The sequence below is a fragment of the Eurosta solidaginis genome, chromosome 4 (genome assembly GCF_040869045.1).
Source record: "Eurosta solidaginis isolate ZX-2024a chromosome 4, ASM4086904v1, whole genome shotgun sequence".
NCBI classification, from domain to species: Eukaryota; Metazoa; Arthropoda; class Insecta; order Diptera; family Tephritidae; genus Eurosta; species Eurosta solidaginis.
The window spans coordinates 83705330-83727543 of NC_090322.1; the positions used below are offsets into that span (position 1 = coordinate 83705330).

Sequence of the window (22214 nt, forward strand, 5' to 3'; positions counted from 1 at the left end):
GGCTCATTGCAAAGCCAAACTAACCAACCGGTACCATGCCTGAAACCAAACTGACGGAGCCATTTTGCTTGAGCAATAGGCGCCCATAAAATAAAGCACGTAGCTGGGAACATGCTACACTGAAACTGACCGACCTGGCTCATTGCTAAAGCCAAATTGAACAACCTGGATCATTGCTGATACTAAACTAACCGAGCCCTTTTGCTTGAGTAATAGGCGCCCATAAAATAAAGCACGTAGCTAGGTACATTGCTACACTGAAACCGACTGACCGGGCTCATTGCTAAAGCCAAACTAACCAACCGGGATCATTGCTGAAACCAAACTAACCGAGCCCTTTCGATTGAGCAATAGGCACCCATAAATTGAAGCACTTAGCCCGGCGCAGTGCTAAACTGAAACTAACCAACCGGGATCATTGCTGAAACCAAACTAACCGAGCACTTTTGCTTGAGTAATAGGCGCCATTGCTAAAGCCAAACTAACCAACCGGGATCATTGCTGAAAGCAAACTAACCGAGCCCTTTTGCTTCAGTAATAGGCACCCACAAAATAAAGCACGTAGCTAGACATTGCTACACTGAAACTGACCGGACAGGCTCATTGTTAAAGCTAAACTAACCAATCCGGATCATTGCTGAAACCAAACTAACCGAGCCCTCCTGCTTGAGTAATAGGCGCCCATAAATTAAAGCACGTAGCTGGGAACATAGCTAGACTGAAACTGAACGGACAGGCTCATTGCTAAAGCCAAACTAACCAACCGGGATCATTTCTGAAACCAAACTAACCAAGCCCTTTTTCTTGAGTAATAGGCGCCCATAAAATAAATCACGTATTTGGAACATTGCTACACTGAAACTGAACGACCGGGCTCATTGCTAAAGCCTAACTAACCAACCGGGATCAATCTGAAACCAAATTAACCGAGCCCTTTCGCTTGAGCAATAGGCGCCCATAAAATAACGTAGCTAGGTACATTGCTACACTGAAACCGACTGACCTGGCTCATTGCTAAAGCCAAACTAACCAACCGGGATCATTGCTGAAACCAAACTAACCGAGCCCCTTTGCTTGAGGAATAGGCGCCCATAAAATAAAGCACGTAGCTGGTAACATTGCTACATTGAAACTGACCGACCTGGCTCATTGCTAAAGCCAAACTAACAAACCGGGATCATTGCTAAAACGAAACTAACCGAGGAATAGGCGCCCATAAAATAAAGCACGTCGTTGGTAACATTGCTAAGCTGAAACTAACCAACCAGGATCGTTGCTGAAACCAAACTAACTGAGCCCTTTTGCTTGAGTAATAGGCGCCCATAAAATTAAGCACGTAGCTTTGGAACATTGATACACTGAAACTGGCCGACCGGGCTCATTGCTAAAGCCAAACTAACCAACGGTATCATTGCTGAAACCAAACTAACCGAGCAATTTTGCTTGAGTAATAGGCGCCCATAAAATAACGTAGCTAGGTACATTGCTACACTGAAACCGACTGACCTGGCTCATTGCTAAAGCCAAACTAACAAACCGGGATCATTGCTAAAACGAAACTAACCGAGGAATAGGCGCCCATAAAATAAAGCACGTCGTTGGTAACATTGCTAAGCTGAAACTAACCAACCGGGATCATTGCTGAAACCAAACTAACCGAGCCCCTTTGCTTGAGGAATAGGCGCCCATAAAATAAAGCACGTAGCTGGTAACATTGCTACATTGAAACTGACCGACCTGGCTCATTGCTAAAGCCAAACTAACAAACCGGAATCATTGCTAAAACGAAACTAACCGAGGAATAGGCGCCCATAAAATAAAGCACGTCGTTGGTAACATTGCTAATCTGAAACTAACCAACCAGGATCGTTGCTGAAACCAAACTAACTGAGCCCTGTTGCTTGAGTAATAGGCGCCCATAAAATTAAGAACATTGCTACACTGAAACTGAACGACCGGGCTCATTGCTAAAGCCAAACTAACCAACCGGGGCATCGCTGAAACCAAACTAACCGAGCCATTTTGCTTGAGAAATAGGCGCCCATAAAATAAAGCACGTATCTGGAACATTGCTACACTGAAACTGAACGACCGGGCTCATTGCTAAAACCTAACTAACCAACCGGGATCATTGCTGAAACCAAATGAACCGAGCCCTTACCTTGAGCAATAGGCGCCCATAAAATAACGTAGGTTGGAACATTGCTACACTGAAACTGACCGACCGGGCTCATTGCCAAATCAAAACTTACCAACCGGGATCATTGCTGAAACCAAACTAACCGAGCCCTTTTGCTTGAGTAATAGGCGCCCATAAAATAAAGCACGTAGCTGGGAACATTGCTACACTGAAACTGACCGACCGTGCTCATTGCTAAAGCCAAACTAACCAACCGGGATCATTGCTGAAACCAAACTAACCGAGCCATTTTGCTTGAGCAGTTGGGGCACATAAAATAAAGCCCGGATCATTGCTAAACTGAAACTAACCAACCGGGACCATTGCTGAACAGCGGTCTACATAAACCACCCCAAACTCTCCCAAGCACAAAAATTGTACCACCTCAGATACAAAGCCCAAGGAAAGGCAGCTCAAATAGTCAATAAATTCCCCTTGACTGACGCCAACTTCGCCTTAGCGTGGGAAGCCCTAAAGTCCCGATACGAGAACAGACGAGTTCTCGTAGATAACCAAATACGGGCCCTGATGAATTTAAAAACTATCACTACGGAAAACAGTGAAGACATCCAAAATTGCAATCCTCAGTCAATAATTGCGCCACGCAACAGGTGTTCACAGAGAATTGTGATCCAATATTAATATACCTCGTTACCTCTTAACTCCCGGAAAATACAGTCGCTTTATGGGAGCAGTCCCTGACTACAAGAAGAGAACTTCATAGCTGGCCCAAATTGACCAGTTCCCCACAACTCGATATGAAGTCGTAGAGCGAGTCGATCAATGGCGACCAAATAAATTTAAAGCCACTCCCAAGCTAGGCCATTATTTAAACCCCAGCAGTCGCATCCCTTTCAAAAGAGATCGACCTCCCACACCGTCTCATATGACAGAGCAGCGGACGATATACAAGTGCGCTATGTGGAAAGCCTCATCTCACCCCCTTATAAGTTGCTTCAAATTTAAGAAGCTGTAGACCTCTGATTGCAGAAGGGTTCTGAGAAAACACAATATGTGTTTCAATTGCCTCTCTCAGTGACACGTATTGAAAGACTGTTCCAGTACCCAAACATGCAATCAATGTCAAGATCGGCACAACTCAGTTCTTCACCAAGACAAGTCTCAAGTGCCGAAAAGACAACCCTCCCGATTGCAAAAGACAGTCTCACAAACCACGACCACGAATTCCACAGTCTCACCCGGTAATACTCCCGATAAAGCGAATCCCCTGGATGAAATCCCTTCATGCTCGCAGAAACACGGTTGTGAAATAAGTTTACCCACGGCTATCGTACCCGTAGAGCATAAAGGAGAAATTTTCAGACTCAGAGCTCTTGTAGATCAGGGATCTGAACGAACCTTTATCTCTACCAGAACCCAAGATAGACTCAAAATCCCTTTCAAACCCTCTAGATTTGAAATATCAGGGATGGGCGGCAAGGTAGTTCAGACCTCAAACAAATTGTGTCCTCTGACTTTGGTATCCCCGATTTTAAAACCAGAATAAGTGCAGGGGCAATAGTATTACCCCGGCTAACAAAAATGCTCCCCTCGCTTAAGCTCACTAGCGAGCTCCAAGCAAAATGGGCACACCTCAACCTTGCAGACTCGAACTGTCACTCCCCTTCGCAAATAGATCTCGTCCTATGCAGTGATGTAATACCGCAAATCATCCAAAATGGCGTTGAGAAACTTTCCCCCCATCTTCTAGCGCATAAAACCACTTTTGGATGGATTCTGAGCTGTAGAGCCCCTGTGATGGCAAACTCCTTCTGCATACAAGTGTCAGAAGTGACAAACGAAGATCTTAACTCTCTATTGCAATTCTGGGAAGACGAGTTTTGCGAAAATTTCTACGCAGCCACAACCTCACGCGATGACAACGGTCGTTACATCGTAAGGCTGCCATTTAAACCCAGCTTCCCAGAGTCAATCTCACTATCCCACTCTCGGTCTTCAGCTCTGAGCCAGTTTCTTGGAATGGAGAGAAACCTGCAGAAGAAAGGGGATCTAAAGACTCAATATGATAGTGTCTTAGAAGAATACCTCACCCTCGATCATATGGAGGAAACCGGCTCTTATGAAAAATTTGACGGAGGTAAATGCGTCTCATTTTATCTTCCCCATCACGCAGTTATTAAGCCCGAGAAAAAGATATCAAAGGTGCGGGTCGTGTTTAACGCCTCAACGAAGTCGGCATCTGGACATGCGCTTAACGACGTTCTTTATACCGGCCCTACCCTCCAACCCGATCTTATGCTTCTGATTCTCAAATGGCGTACATAAAAATTTGTTTTCAACGGAGACATAGAGAAAATGTACTGTCAATTCTCATGCATGAGGACGACAGAGACTATCAGCGGATCGTCTTTCGGTCATCTCCACGCGATCCCATAAAGGAATACCGGCTTAAAAGAGTCACCTTTGGCGTAAACTGTGCCCCCTACCTCGCCATACGCACAATTCACCAACTAGCCAAAGATGTGGAATAAACCTTTCCGAAAGCCACCCCTCTCTTGACGAATGAAAAACATGTAGATGAAATTCTCTCTGGCAGCCATGAAATTCTCTCGGCTGAAAAATCTCTCTCCCAAGTCATCCAAGTGTTAGCGTCAGTAGGATTTCCATTACGGAAAATAACGGCCAATCACCCCAGTATTATAAAAAACATCAAAGAAGAGGACTTGCTAGACACCAATCTTTTGGAATTCGAGAAAGCAAGCAACACCAAAACTCTCTGCATACAGTGGAACGCCCTGACCGACACGTTTTCGTATACAGTGGACTCAATACCCCTCTCGTCCGGTAGTACAAAGCGACAAATTCTCTCCTCCGTCGCAAAACTTTTTGACCCAGCAGGGTGGCTTACGCCGATTATGATTCAGGCCAAGATTTTACTCCAAGAGTTATGGATAGACGGAGCTGGCTGGGACGAACCAGTGAGGCCCCTCCGCTTCATTAAAGGGACGCAGTTTGCAAAAAATTGACCCAACATCTCAGATATAAAGATACCTCGATGGGTTGACTACATCCCGAACCATCAGGTTCAACTGCATGGTTTCTGCGATGCGTCAGAAAAGGCATATTGCGCTACTACGTCGTCCCACCTTCTAGTCGCGAAAGGCAAGGTTGCCCCTCTTCGCACTACCAGGTTTCCAAAACTAGAATTATGTGCAGCTCTACTCCTTGCCCGACTAATCGCCGTCGTACAATCCCATCTCGAACTCTCTCTTAAAAATCTTTACATGTGGTCTAACTCGGAAATTGTTTAAGCATGGCTCGAAAAGCCTCCCCACGCTTGAAAAACTTTCGTATCCAATCGAATAGCTGAAATTCTGGATCTCGTCGGAAGCGCCTCCTGGAAGCATGTAGGCAGTCGCGACAATCCAGCCGATAGGGGCAAAAGAGGATGCAAACCCATGGACTTGGCAGCGAAGCTGGAAGCCTGAAATGCGCCGAATGAAAGCACTACACTCAGCTGAAGATGACCCCGATGTATTGGATCGATATTTTCCTCGCGAAAGAGCATGCTTGGAAAATGCAAAACCCATTGATAAAAGAAGCTCTCTACCAACCCTCAACCCATACTTCGATGAAAACGGGCTCCTTAGGGTTCATGGTAGATTAGTTCATTCGACGTTGACGTACAACGAAAAACATCCCGTTATTATCCCTGAAAAATCAAGATTCGCTGTCCTCTATATACAGTACCTCCATGAACTTCTTCTTCACGCCGAAATACGTCTCATGCAGCAATGCCTCAGACAGGATCTCTATATTCCACGACTCAAACCCCTCATAAAGAGATGCATACATCAGTGCAAAACTTGTACCCTCCACAAACAGCATATGCGATCGCAAATCATGGCGGCTTTGCCCCCGGAACGATGCACATACGCTCCGCCTTTTACCACTACCGGTGTCGACTTTGCGGGGCCTTTTCAAATAAAAGCCTCCTTGGTAAGGCCTCACACCTTACTGAAAGCCTACGTGGCCGTTTTTGTCTGTTTCGTGACAAAAGCTATCCACCTTGAGCTGTGCTCGGACTTAACAACCAATGCCTTTCTCGCAGCATTTGCCCGCTTCGTCGGACGTCGTGGATATCTTGCGACCGAAAAGGAGTTCGTTGACTTCCTGAAAACTGCCTCTCAAGAAGTAATCGCGAAATACTCTCCTCAGGGCATCAATTGGGAATTCATTCGGCCCGGAGCTCCCCACATGGGCGGCTTGTGGGAGTCTGCAGTGAAGAGTTTAAAACTGCACTTCAAAAGGAGTGCAGGACCCCACAAGTTCAGATTTGAAGAATTTACCACCCTCTTGTTAAGAATAGAAGCCGTATTGAACTCTCGTCCTATCTCACCTTTATCCCAAGACCCCACCGAGTTTACCGCGCTGACCCCCGGCCACTTTCTCATAGGTAGCCCCCTCCTCGCTATCCCTGAAGTGGATCATGCAGATTTATCTCTTATAAACCAATGGCACAAGGTAAAAGGCTTACATCATCAATTCAGGAAAAGGTGGAAGTAAGACTACCTAACGGATCTCCAGAAAAGGCAGAAGTGGAAAAATCCACAACCCGAACCCAAGGAGGGGTGAGTGTGTCTGCATTCGCGACGACTCACTTCCCCCGACTGAGTGGCGCCTTGGACGTATAGAAAAAAGACATCCACACGACCACTTGTTAAGCTATGTTTTCTTCCTCGGACTGAAAGCCCACCATCTCGGGCAAACCCGGAGAATTCGTAGCTACTCTCAAACCACCTCTGCCCACTCTTACTACACCACCGTCACTAATATGTCGTATTTCGCAACATAATGCCAGCTGAAACCCCCTGTATCAGTATTTCTCTCCACTAAAATACTTTTACAACTGTAATTACAGATCGCTATGGATCGTGCAAATCAATCGTCGTCACGAAGAACAGTGCGGTCGGAGATCTTTGCTCCCAACCGCGCCAATGAATCACGCAGCTCGACGCTATTAACTGATTACCGACGGTGCCGCATATGCACCCATCAACACGCTCTTTGGAACTGCGTCATATTCAAAAAAATGAAACGACCCCAGAGATGAATACTTGCACGACCCCATAAGTTCTGCCTAAATTACTTGGCATTATCCCACGTCACCAGCGAGCGCGATATTTCATCGGCGGGACGCTCCGCAAGCGCCCAACGCGCCATCCAGGCACCCCGGCCTGGCAGATCCGCCGTAACAACTCCGGCATCCGCACGCGCCGCCCAGGCATCCCGGCCTGGTCGTTCAGCCGTACCGGCACCCCCTGCCGCCACCGTTCTCGCTCAGGAAACAACATTCCCTCAGCAGCACCTAGCATTGCCCGACGCACCATTCGATGCACCGCACAAGAGCTGCAGACCGCCAACGCTAGAGAAAAAGTGTCAGAAATCCTCGTGCGAGATGCGTTGCGGACCCTTAAGGAACTCCAGGAGGCTCTAGCTGCTGAACGCGCCTAGGGCAGGGACGATGGCTGAGGGACTAGTCACCAACAGCCAACTGCATCAACATATTCTAATTAAAAAGCAAAACTTGAATTTTACCTGCATTTTTTTACATTGAATTTTAACATGTACCTTATTTATAACTACTGTAACTAATAAATGTAAGGCGCGATAACCTCCGAAGAGATCTAAGGCCGAGCTTCTCTTCCAATTTGCGTCGTGCTCCTCTTGATTTTTCCCTACAAATTGGCCGGACGGGACCTACATGTTTTATGCCGACTCCGAACGGCATCTGCAAGGCAGATGAGTTTTCACTGAGAGCTTTTCATGGCAGAAATACAATCGGAGCGCTTGCCAGACACTGCCGAGGGGCGACCCCGCTTAGAAAAATTTTCTTCTAATTGAAAAATCTTATTTCTAAAATTTTGATGTTGCTTTGCCAGGGAGTTACTGTAACTAAGTTACATATATATATAAATATGTACCTTGAACCTTTTTATACATTACCATTTGATGTATAGCTATTATATTTAACTCATGAATTACGTTAAATCCATGAATTATATCTATATAGTTATATCTATTATAGTATAACAGTTCACACTTCGCCGCTCTGGCAACCCTATCCGTGAGTTGACAGATCAGGTTTGTGTGTACATACATATACATATGTTTTGTTTTGACATTTGCTTTATATTAATTATTCGAAATTATTTACCCTCTCGAGTGTGTAAAGTTGAGTGTCTCTTTATAAATTGGAGTCTAAAGCCAGGCTTGGCCAGAGCAATTTGTTTCCGAAGTACAAGCGCCAGAAAGCAAGGCTTGACTTCAAATCTCTGCTACAACAACAACAACGACTATTCAACCAGTGTGAAACGGTGCCACCATAACCCATCAAATCAGCACCATCATCAGCAAGGTACCACCATCATCACCACAACATCACCACAGCTACATCCCGCCAGGAAAAGCAGGTAAATTGTGCATTAACCACACCCCCTGAAACACAAGCAATTTTTTTAATTTTATAATTTATTTAATAATTTGGAAAAATTTAAACAACGTGACATCAGGACGGACAAGGCGACAGCTGTTTCGATTATACCTTGTAAATCTCTTCAAAGCCTTTTCTACCGGGAGTGGGATTCCAACCCGCACTCCTACGATAGTTGAAATTGTTACAAACGCATTCAGCTACGTCATGCCTTAGTTGTTGTAAAATTTTTCCCAATTGCCTTCTTTTGCAATTAAGTTGCGCAGTTGGTTGCTTTTCAGTCAAAAAAAAGCTGCTTAAGTTAGCGTGCTTAAATTTAGATATAAAGAGTTGGTAACCTGTTGGCTACCATAATCGCTGTTAAAACAGCCAAAAAAGTTTAGAGTGTAGCATGGTTCAACTATAATGTCTGTTCAAATTGTCAAAATCTCTGTATTGGTATTAGGCTAATAAAATGAAATGAAAACATAAAACATAGCAGTTTTTGTGTATGGTAAGAAAATGTTGTCAATGTGTTGGTTTCATTTTGAGTTTGCCATCTCCTTTTAACAATCCCATCGACAATGCAATGATAAAAATAAAATCAGCTGATGAGATGATCCAACCATATAACTGAGCCATGGAGTGTAGTTACTGTAGAAACGCACTAACATGGAAAACATTTTACGGCTTTTTTACTTTAAGTGTATATGAACATTAAGGTGCACCCAATCATGGGCATGTAAGAGCGAATTAGACTGTTTTTTTGTTTGTTTTTGTATTGTTAGTAAAACTTGCATTGTAAACAATTTAAGATTAACAAAAGTGTATTGATTTTTGAAGAAGCTGCAAATACCTAATTTCGGTGAAAGAAATCCAACAACTTTACGTTTAATTAAGGCATATTTCTTTTTTTTTTCAAAAAATCTAAAGTTAACACTTTTATTTATAAGGTTCTTTTAAACCTATATGGTAACCATATAACCGCAGAAAGAGTTTATCACCAATTCCTTCTCTCAATAGAAAGCAACAAAGCTGTGACGGTGAAAAGGAACGTACAAAATGAACAAGGTTCTCTTCAATAAATGGTGCTCTTAATGTTTTACCATTGTCGTCTTTACTTAAGTTACGAGTAGAAATCCGACTCCAGTCCTTTGTCAACTCTTTTTGAAGGTTTGCAATTTTCTCAGTTTCATTCCCTTCGTAGCGACGAAACGCATTTCTATGGCGCATGTATCCTTCGAAAAGCTAATCAGCGCCAGTTCCGACTACAACAACCTGAAAATATATATGAAATGCGCATAAAAAAGAAAATTACAAGAATAAACAGGTTGGGATTAATCATACTAATCATATATGAGGCTTACGCCGATCACTTTATTTATTTATGTATCTCATCCAAGGAGAAGCTCCTTGCGGAGGGACAGTCCTTCACTCACTTGCTCTAGAAAGGCGTCGAACCTAACCCCGGGCCTAGAGATTACTGCTGCATCTGCCGAAGTAAAAAATACTTGTACTTAGCATCGAATTTCAAACAACAGCAATCACGATAGCCACCGCGCCTTTTAGCCTTTTTACACACAAGCATTCACGTGAGACAAGACCATAAGCTACTCGCCCTTCTTGCCTTCGTCGACATCACTTTCCTAGATGCTCTGGGTATAGCTAGGAGGACTGCCTGACGAATGATCGTGCCATGCCACCGAACGATACGATACCAAGCTAATCACCTAAGAAATACTTAAGATTACGCCTTCGAAATCATAAGCTGTCTGAGTTGACAATTTTTCAAACTTTAGGCCAAAATTTGCGGACTTGTATTTGAAACATTGATTTCAATGGCCTTCGTAAAACCGAAACTATATTTTTAAATGAAACTATGTCAATTTTAAAGAGAACGATACGTGTACTGAGTAGTATCGATACTATTGTAAAAAAATTTCGAGTATTTCGTAGCTTTCAAAGCTTTTACCACGTATTGAGTAAAGTATCGATACTTTATCTTGATACCTCGATTCTTTCCCAAGTGCAGCTATAACAATTTACCAAACTTCCTCTAGTTGTGCTATTTTTGAGCAGTTTTGAAAATTGTTTGCATCAATAGGAAACTAAATAAGATTTAATATTACACAAAAATTAAGAAAAAATAATATAATTCTTTATTGATGTATTTTGAAACATATCACTCACAATGCTACTCTATATTGTGCTCATTTCTCATCTAAAAGCTCCCAAAACATTAATCTAACTGGAACATATTATATGGATGTATGATGGTGGAAAAGGAGATATTAAACTTTTTCACAGTTCCATATATAAATAAAACTAGAGATCTTTTAATTTTTGACCTCATGATCTAAGTCAAGTTCACATTTAACGGGAATGTATTAATTTCATTTAACTGTTAATCGGCAATTCAATAACTAGATTTCAATATAAATTTTTTTCTATGATAATCGGAAATTACGAAAAAATTTTAGGAATCCCGGTTCCGTAATAAAGAATTATCAAATTAATGATAATGAATTATTTTATACAAACTTCTGCACTCTGAATGCATATGGCTTTCAAAATTTTCAAACGCAACTTGGCATTTCAAATTGTCGCATTAAGAGACGGCACCAGTTATAATTCTGTCACTTTTACATTGTGATTTCGTAAGATATGGTGATTCTGAGATAATCCCTGTCTTTGATTTATTTAGACTTATTCGCTTTTGGTACAACTGTTCCGCTCTCCATCAGACTAGCTCCAATTCGGAGGAAGTCATTAAACTTGTGCGAAACTGCCTGCTATTTTATCTACAGGATTTGCAGGGTTGCAAAAAAAGTGTGAACAATGAACGGCTTAAAGTATATTTCACGACATTTGTTTCTAATAAATTAAAAATATACCAAAATGGTAAAAGATAATTGTGAATATTTCAAACGTAAACTTTTATGCAGTCGCGAAATATAATTGAAAAAAGGCTAAATTTTGTAAAAAAAAATTGCTCTAAACTTGAGCATGGCGAAAAGTTTTAGCTTTAATATTAAATTTGTTTGTTCTACATACACGGTGGTAATGGAGCAAATTTAACAGTGACAAGCTTGCACCTTCGATTCTCTTTTGAGTACGATTGGGGAATGCTTTCCAAAAAACTATTCCCATAACTCATGAATTCGAAGAGACGACAATTTTTTGAATGCATTTCCACCAAAGTGCATCTAGACGTCATTCGATATACCAAAAAATCTTTTCAACAAAAAACATTTTGCTTTCTTTTTTGTATACAGCAGACCGGGTTGGCCCCCATACAAACAAACAAGTTGTGAAAGTCCGCCCCCCCTAAATTTGAAGTTTATTTTGAGAGGGTTTCAACAAATTTGTTTTGATCCTTCGAAACATAGCCCAAATTGTCTTTTTTATTGTAACTCGGTTATTTGACATCCGGGTTTTTAAGTTATAGCACTTTGAATGCCATTCGTAGCTACTAAACAACCTGACTTTTATTACATGTTATTCAATTTGTACGTATAAAAAACAATTAACATATATTTATTTATTTTATTTGGATTAAAGTCGAGACAGGCGCAAAGCGGTCGATTACTAAATGTATGTATTAAATTCAACCGTACATATGAAAGAAAGTACGAAATAGCAGGCCAGGCGTGAGAGTATTGAATTATGCAACGCGGTAAACGAACACTCAAAGTTGATGCAGTTATACAAGTTGTTGTAGTGCGAACACCAGTTACGCAGTTGATCATTTTTGGCAAAATTTGGCCGACAAAGTGCTAAATGAAAAGGCACAAAGTGCCCGGACGTTCTATCAGGAACAGCAAAATTTAGTCGACTAACAGGATCAGAGGAGTCAATCTCAATTAAGACCACGTAATGCAAATATAATGAATTGCTTCTGTACCGACTCAATACGCTTTATAAAGTTTTGATATCCTGGCACCAGACACACGAACAATACTCTAAAATTGGTCGTACCAACGATGTGTAGAGGGTCCTAGTTAGATACGGATCATTAAACTCCTTAGCCCATCGCTTCACGAAACCGAGTATATCCGTTGCTTTGCTTACCATTGATGAAATATGCGTATTAAAAGTCAGTTTTGGATCAAAAAGAACGCCTAGATCATTTACAACAGATATATGCTCCAAAGATGCGCTATTTAGCGTACACCATGTTCAAAACTAATAAATGCATTGAACTTTTGTGTTTTTTGAGAAGTACTCTGACGTATTAGGCTTATTTGTAGCATCGATAAGGCCATGGGTGCATCTCTATAACTTAGTTTCTAGGTCTCCTGAAAAAAGGTCCATACAATAATTTCTGATATAAAAGGTTGTTGTAAGATATCTCTATTAGGTAATTATGCAGTTTAGTGAGGTATCAAAAGACGCATATTTACGTCGAGATTAAGAATGCGAAAGCGGAAATTAACTTTTTTCACCCGTTTAAAAGTTGTGCGCGAAAAGCTGGTTTGTCTGGTACATACTGTTCCCGCACATTTACAATTTTTTAAGCGCACAAATTGCATCCTGTTTTGTTTTTCGGTAGATTAATACAATCTGATATTCACGAATTAATGAAAACAATTTGTTTAATTCCCTAATTAATGTGCAATATATGTACCTTATTTATAACTACTGTAACTAACTTACATATATATATAAATATGTACATTGAACCTTTTTATACATTACCATTTGATGTATAGCAATTATATTTAAGACTCATGAATTACGTTAAATCCATGAATTATATCTATATAGTTATATCTATTATAGTATAACAGTTCACACTTCGCCGCTCTGGCAACCCTATCCGTGAGTTGACAGATCGGGTTTGTGTGTACATACATATACAAATGTTTTGTTTTGATATTTGCTTTATATTAATTATTCGAAATTCTTTACCCTCTCGAGTGTGACACAAATTTGTACCTTTTAATTATATTCAATTTATAAGTAAATTTTGAAGTTGTGTCAATTTATAATTAAAATTGTGAAATTTTAAAGTTGAGTGTCTCTTTATAAATTGGAGTTTAAAACCAGGCTTGTCCAGAGCAATTTGTTTCCGAAGTACAAGCGCCAGAAAGCTAGGCTTGACCAGATCACTTCAAATCTCTGCTACAACAACAACAACGACTATTCCACCAGTGTGAAACGGTGCCACCATAACCCATCAAATCAGCACCATCATCAGCCAGGTACCACCATCATCATCATAACATAAACACAGCTACATCCCGCCAGGAAAAGCAGGTAAATTGTGCATTAACCACACCCCCTGAAACACAAGCAATTTTTTTTAATTTTATAATTTATTTAATAATTTGGGAAAAATTAAACAACGTGACATCAGGACGGACAAGGCGACAGCTGTTTCGATTATACCTTGTAAATCTCTTAAAAGCCTTTTCTACCGGGAGTGGGATTCGAACCCGCACTCCTACGATAGTTGAAATTGTTACAAACGCATTCAGCTACGTCATGCCTTAGTTGTTGTAAAGTTTTTCCCAATTGCCTTCTTTTGCATATATTAATCTTCTTCACGCCACATACTTCGTATGTAATTATGTGTTGAAGATATGCATGTTGGTAAGGCTATTTCAGAGAAACTCGGTATTGTTGCTGTTTTTGTTCTATTTATAGAACTACAACGAATTAACCAAATGTTGTCTGTTTTTATGAGTTAATCGGCGATTTCCCGTATTGCTTTAAATGTATGAAAACATTTATTTCAAGCAATTTTTTTTAATTTTATAATTTATTTAATAATTTGGGAAAAATTTAAACAACGTGATATCAGGACGGACAAGGCGACAGCTGTTTCGATTATACCTTATTGTTTTTGGCTTATGAAAAAAAAATAATAATAAATTAATTATTTTCCACCGTTTGCAGCATAAGTCTTTGAATTAAACATTTTTAGTCACACAAAAAAAAAAAGAGAAAGGGAGAGAGAGCAAAAAGAGCTGCAAATTTAAACAGTTACAGTTAATTAAGTTGCGCAGTTGGTTGCTTTTCATTCAAAAAAAAGCTGCTTAAGTTAGCGTGCTTAAATTTAGACATAAAGAGTTGGTAACCTGTTGCCTACCATAATCGCTGTGAAAACAGCCAAAAAAGATTAGAGTGTACCATGGTTCAACTATAATGTCTGTTCAAATTGTCAAAATCTCTTTATTGGTATTAGGCTAATAAAATGAAATGAAAACATAAAACATAGCAGTTTTTGTGTATATTAAGAAAATGTTGTCAATGTGTTGGTTTCATTTTGAGTTTGCCATCTCCTTTTGACAATCCCATCGACAATGCACTAACAGGGAAAACATTTTACGGCTTTTTTACCGTAAGTGTATAAGAATATTAAGGTGCAACCAATCATGGACATGTAAGAGCGAATTAGACTGTTTTTTCTTTTTTTGTTTTTGTATTGTTAGTAAAACTTGCATTGTAAACATTTTAAGATTAACAAAAGTGTATTGAAGTTACACGCATAGGTACCATAATACGGCACACCCTACGATCACGTTGCTAAGCATGTCACTTATTTAGTTCAACAGAATAAAGTCGCTGACGCGGCACACGCGCAACCATCGATCAGGTCACCTTACATTAGTTATGGGAATCGCACGCTAAGCATTTCCTGTTTACACAAGCGAGCAGTTCTGGGTAAAGCATGGGAACTGCAATGTAAACATTTTAGTTAATCGAAGAAGTTATTTAAGTAAGTTACAACGTATGTTTAGCGCAGTAGTTAATTAGCGTGCAAGTGGCACGAATAAATAAGTTGTGACGTTAATCTGAAATCGTTCTTTCTTTCATTTCACAAGTATCGGAGGACAGTTAGTTCCTCCGCACCTTTAATTTTTTTACATCTCCCACGAGACGGGAGATAACTGGCGCCCGAGCTTCGGAGTACAGGGTTCGCGTCGCGTGTGTTAAGTGGAAAGCGCACCAAAAAAAAAAAAATTTGAAAATTCTCCAATCTAACAGTGAAAAGTGCAAGGAAAATAGAGAAAATTGAAAATTCCCCAATCTAACAGGGAAAAGTGAAAGAGAAAGAGAGAAAATTGAAAATTCTCCAACCTAACAGTGAAAAGTGCAAGAAAAATAGAGAAAATTGAAAATTCCCCAATCTAACAGGGAAAAGTGAAAGAGGAAGAGAGAAAATTGAAAATTCTCCAATCTAAACGCGACAAGAATCCTCAAATGAGACATTGGATTGTGTAGGTCACACGTATATTTTCTTACAGTTCTTATCTTTTCAGCATACCTAATCATGAACGCCGACGAAATGAAGAAGTCGCTGACTGAAATGAATGGCGCCATGAACGCCATCCGCGCTCAGCTGAGGAGATTCGAGGAACGCCTCAAAAGCGTAGAATCGACGAACGCTGACGAGTCCATACAAGGACTTAGCCAAACCCTAGAGAGACTAGAAAGTAGGGTAGAAGAGGTTCATCGGCAATCTGTCGATAGTGAGGCAACACCAGTAGAAGAGCCTCTTGTGACTCCTCAGACGGAGGAGGACATCAAAGAAATAGCAAGGTTACCAGATTGTGTGAAAGAACTTCAAGTGTTTGATGGATCTCGGGAGCACTATACCTCCTGGATCTATAGTGTAGAGCAGGTTTTAAGTGATTATAAGCCCGTTCGGCAAAAGCCAATATATAGGGCAATTTTAAGGCACATAAGATGCAAGATTAGGGGAGCGGCAGATGCCGCCTTGGTGTCTCACAATATTTTAGATTCGGATTGGAAGAAAATCAAGGAGATTCTCTCCTTGCATTATGCGGACGTTAGGGATATCGAAACCCTTGATCAGCAACTTACCCTCATGACCCAGGGGCGGCAAAAGTTGTCCGAATTCTATGCCCAAATAAACAAACAATTGCCACTCATGATAAATATGTGCACACAGAAACGGTTAAGGCATTGGCCGAGGCACATAGACGAAGAGCCTTGGATGTCTTCATCAGGGGGCTAAACGGCGACTTGCCGACCTTGCTTCTTATGCAGAAGCCAAAATCCTTACCTGAGGCATATTCGTCATGCCTCACGTTCATGAACGTGGATCGGCGAAACGCTATTTACCGCCCCCACAGGTATTAAACAGAAGTGGCCGAATGTTCGGCGATTCGTACCAAACTCCATCACAGCGTTATTTTCCTCGCGGCAGCACAGACTACTCTGGCACACCGCAGAATCCGGCCCCGAACCATTCAAGGTACAATAATGCAACCCACTCTAATGGGAGCTTTATAGACCGACATCAAAATCAGAGGGGATTCAACTCCCCATACGCCAGGTCAGGGCAAACCAGGAATAGCCACCAATCTGCGCAAAGCTGGCGCAACAACAGTGACCCCCCCACGGCTTTAAGAGCGGATGCCGGTGCATCCTCTCAAACCCGCCAGACAGGAAATTCCAGGTTCTCTAGGTACGACGGGCCAAGGAAAAGTCAGTTTCCAACAAAATTTTCAAACAACGAAACAAACAAGAAACAAAAATTGTTTCATCTGGTGGCCGTAGACGAAAAGGAGGGAGAAGATGCCTCCAATGAACAAAAAGATTCGACAATTGACCAACTAAATTTTACAATGGGAGCCTCGTGTCCGGCGTACCATATTTAGAGTACGTCACTCAGGGTCAAGGTATATTAGAGTTCTTAGTTGACACCGGCGCAAATAAAAACTACATTAGCGAGCGCGTAGCCTTAAACACTACCCCAGTGGAAAAACCATTCCATGTAATCTCGGCGGGGGGTAGAATCAAAATCGACAAGAAGGTTTACGGAAACTTTTTTCAGTTTGTTGGTAGGGATCTGCCGACTACATTCTTTGTCCTTCCCGGTCTAGAATCATTTGACGGGATAATAGGGGATGATACTCTCTTAGAAATTAAAGCGGTGTTAGATAGGGAACTCAATACCCTCATCCTTAAACCAGACATCCTTCTGCCTCTTAAGCGAAAGACTGCGCAACAAGTTAACTCCATTAATATAGTCATCCCCCTTGACAACTATGTCACCGAACATACGAAAAGCAAGCTATATGGAATACTAGAAAAGTACGAAACTTTATTCGGTCCAGTCGACCAATCCACGGAAATTCAAACCAACCTCCAGGCTGAGATAAAAACAGTAACCGAAAACCCCATCTACACCAAAAGCTATCCCTACCCCGTCAATATGCGTGGAGAGGTCGAAAGACAAATTCAAGAACTGCTTTCACAAGGCATCATCCGTCCGTCAAAGAGTCCCTATAACTCCCCCCTATGGATTGTCCCAATGAAATCCGGCTCGGATGAAGAAAAGAAATACCGGATGGTCATTGATTTTAAAAGGTTAAACGCCGTAACGATTCCCGATACATATCCCATCCCGGACATCAACGGGACTATTGCCAGCCTTGGCGAAGCCAAATATTTTACCACACTGGATTTAACGTCAGGATTCCATCAAATCCCAATGAAAAAGTGTGACATCCCTAAAACGGCATTTTCCACCATGAATGGAAAATATGAATTCCTGCGACTTCCTTTCGGGCTAAAGAATGCGCCCTCTATCTTCCAAAGAATGATAGACGATGTCCTCAAAGAATTTATAGGTCGAATTTGTTTTGTATATATCGACGATATAATTATCTTCAGCAAGGACGAGGCCACCCATTTGGAGGACATCGAAACAATTCTTTTTAGACTACTAGACGCGGGACTTAAAGTTAACCTCAAAAAAACACAGTTTTTAAAAAGAAGCGTTGAATTTCTGGGATATATAGTAACCTCCGAAGGAATCCTGCCAGATCCTAAGAAAATAAATTCGATAAGAAATCTGTTGCCACCCTCAAATCTAAAAGAGCTCAAAAGTTTTTTAGGTTTAACTTCTTACTATAGGAAATTTATTCGGGACTACGCCAAAATCGCGAAACCGCTCACTAACCTCACAAGGGGTGAACACGCACAAGTTAAGGCTACGCAGTCCAAAAAAGTGCCAATATCACTAGACAGGGACGCCCTTAGGGCATTCGATGACCTTAAGGAAATGTTGACAACATCAGAAGTCCTAACACTTCCCAACTTCGAAAAAACCTTTAACTTAACAACAGACGCCTCAGACTACGCTATTGGCGCGGTATTGTCGCAGGACTATGATGGTAAAGACAAGCCAATTGCGTTTATATCGAGAAACTTAGCAACCATAGAGGAAGGGTACGCTACAAACGAAAAAGAGATGCTCGCCATCGTTTGGGCATTAGACAATCTGCGAAATTACTGTATGGTGCCAGGAAAATACGTATATTCACCGACCACCAACCACTAACTTTCTCCCTCAGCAATCGCAACTACAATGCTAAGCTGAAGCGATGGAAAGCCCGGATCGAAGAGTACAATTATGAACTTATCTACAAACCCGGAAAATCTAACGTCGTGGCTGATGCCCTTTCTCGTCTAAAAACCCAAGTAAACCAATTGACGGATTCAATGCCGCCCACATCCGAGGTCGGTAGTCAGAATGCAACCATGGGATCAGATTCCGATACAGTCCATAGCGCAGAACAGGATAACACAGACCTGATCCCCTTCGTGGAAGTACCACTAAATGTTTTCAGAAACCAAATTGTGTTCGGGGCAGACTTCAAATCTACGAAGAACCGCACCCTGGACACTCACGCCACTACGTAGGGATAGAAAACATTAGTGAAAACGAACTAATTAGCATCTTGAAAGAAAAACTGAGCCCAAATGTCATCAATGGTATCAAAATACCGGAAGATCAGTTAGGTCTATTACAGAGAGTTTATTTAGACCATTTTACCAACTACAAGGTACGAATAGCGCAAACCCTTGTGGAGGACTTAAGAAATCCAGATAGTGTGTGTGAAGCAATAGCAAAGGAGCACAAGAGGGCTCACCGTAATGCCACGGAGAATAGGAAACAACTTCTCGAGCGTTGCTATTTTCCCAATATGAGCAGTCAAATTAGGAAATATGTACTGGCTTGTGAGACGTGTAGACTCAGTAAGTACGACAGGCACCCCCATAGGCCAGAATTACAGGCTACACCAATCCCATCGCGACCATGCGAGATCCTTCACTTAGATATATTCGAAATTCAAGGGAAAAAATTTTTAAGTTGCATCGATAAATTTTCTAAATTCGCAAAGCTTTTTCACATCAGAAACAAAGGAACCCTGCACCTTAGGCAAAAAATAGTGAAACTTCTGCACTATTTCACCACCCCTAGAATTTTAGTCACTGATAACGAACGCGGATTGATTAGCCCTGTTATACAAAGCTTGTTAGAATCTCTAGGAATTCAGCTTTACCGCACCCCAACTCAGAGGAGCGAGGTGAACGGCCAAATCGAGAGATTTCACTCTACGTTACTTGAAATTTTTAGATGCCTAAAGGCGGAGACTGAAGCCCTCAGGACCAAGGAACTTGTTATCATAGCTGTAGATCGCTATAATAATTCAGTCCACTCGGTAACGAACAAAAGACCAACAGACATATTTTTTAATCGCTCACAAGCCTCCAACTTCCAAGAACTCCTTGACCAGAGCAGAAAAGTGAATATCCAAATTAAAGCACTATTGAGGGAAAAGCAAATGTCTCAGATAAAAAGACACAATAAAAAAAGGATGCTACCGGAGCGTTATGACGAAAATGACGTCATATACGTGAAGGATAAGCAAATAAAGGGGAAGCAAAAACCTCTATACAAGAAAGAAATCGTTTCAAAAGACAATAAAGTTTCAGTCACCACACCTAGTGGGAAAAAAATTCATAAACTCCACATTAAAAATATAAAAAGAAGGGGACAAACTGCCCCCACACAATAAAACAAACAAACATACAAAAAACATGAAAAGAAATTATAAAAGATCTGGCACCAAGAGGGAGTTTATCTAACAAGAGCGGGCTTGTAAGTGGGACAAATCGTGCCTTAGTAGGCTCGTGGTGCCATCGAATTTGACAAATGGCTACACTACTTCCAAACGGGATTCTGGCGATCTCCCCATAGCTGGTTCGAGAAATGTTTAACACCTCTGGTCCAGGAGAAAAAAGAAAAATTTGAGCTTATGCGCCTAATCCGCTAACCAAATATTTATTTAATTCTCTGCGCCTAATCCGTAGATGAAAAAGGAAAAAAGAAAAATTTGAGCTTATGCGCCTAATCCGCTAAGCAAATATTTATTTAATTCTCTGCGCCTAATCCGTAGATGAAACAGAAAAAATTTGAGCTTATGCGCCTAATCCGCTAAGCAAATATTTATTTAATTCTCTGCGCCTAATCCGTAGATGAAAAAGAAAAAAAGAAAAATTTGAGCTTATGCGCCTAATCCGCTAAGCAAATTAATATTTAATTCTCAAAAAAAAAAAAAAAATTTTTAACAAAAACAAATAAATTGTTTTTGTTTTTATCGGCCTATTGATAAATCATTCAAGGTTCGAATCGAGCTCAAGGCCAGAACAATAATTTTTTTCCAATGATAATTATTGTTATTTTTTAATTTTTCTAAATTTGAAAAATTGAATTTTGTTTTTGGAATAGTAAGTAGAAAATTTTTCAGACAACCTACCATAGCTGCGCAGATAGATCCATTTCGAAGGGTGCTAAGTCTTCATCATCAGTACGCTTTAGGCATGCTGCGCTAACCATTTAGCTATACAGCGGTGGTTTGTTTGACTGGCAAATTTGCTACTTCTATTCCTTTTTACCAACTATATTTATTCAGTGTTGCGCCATCTGGTGCAAAGCACTGATAATGCTGGATTTTTGTTTATTGTCAATTACTTTGTTTGACATTCCCAAGTGCTCATGGTTTATTAACAATTGTTTTTGTTTTTATCGGCCTATTGATAAATCATTCAAGGTTCGAATCGAGCTCAAGGCCAGAACAATAATTTTTTTCTAATGATAATTATTGTTATTTTTTAATTTTTCTAAATTTGAAAAATTGAATTTTGTTTTTGGAATAGTAAGTAGAAAATTTTTCAGACAACCTGCCATAGCTGCGCAGATAGATCCATTTCGAAGGGTGCTAAGTCTTCATCATCAGTACGCTTTAGGCATGCTGCGCTAACCATTTAGCTATACAGCGGTGGTTTGTTTGACTGGCAAATTTGCTACTTCTATTCCTTTTTACCAACTATATTTATTCAGTGTTGCGCCATCTGGTGCAAAGCACTGATAATGCTGGATTTTTGTTTATTGTCAATTACTTTGTTTGACATTCCCAAGTGCTCATGGTTTAGTAACAATTGTTTTTGTTTTTATCGGCCTATTGATAAATCATTCAAGGTTCGAATCGAGCTCAAGGCCAGAACAATAATTTTTTTCTAATGATAATTATTGTTATTTTTTAATTTTTCTAAATTTGAAAAATTGAATTTTGTTTTTGGAATAGTAAGTAGAAAATTTTTCAGACAACCTGCCATAGCTGCGCAGATAGATCCATTTCGAAGGGTGCTAAGTCTTCATCATCAGTACGCTTTAGGCATGCTGCGCTAACCATTTAGCTATACAGCGGTGGTTTGTTTGACTGGCAAATTTGCTACTTCTATTCCTTTTTACCAACTATATTTATTCAGTGTTGC

At 40.7% G+C, this 22214-nt stretch overlaps 1 protein-coding gene across 2 annotated transcripts in view; it reads right to left on the bottom strand.

Moving 5' to 3' along the window:
• Positions 1-9605: 9605 nt before the first annotated feature.
• Positions 9606-22214, bottom strand: part of LOC137250019 (asparagine synthetase domain-containing protein CG17486) — a 485148-nt gene continuing 472539 nt past the window's right edge. The window contains exon 5 of one of the 2 annotated variants that reach the window (XM_067782218.1): positions 9606-9890. In XM_067782218.1, the coding sequence (XP_067638319.1) occupies positions 9861-9890 (30 nt within the window). In that variant the 3' untranslated portion in view covers positions 9606-9860. Of the gene's footprint in view, positions 9891-13416; positions 13897-22214 lie in introns of those variants that run through there. The other variant, XM_067782217.1, reaches the window with a different exon arrangement.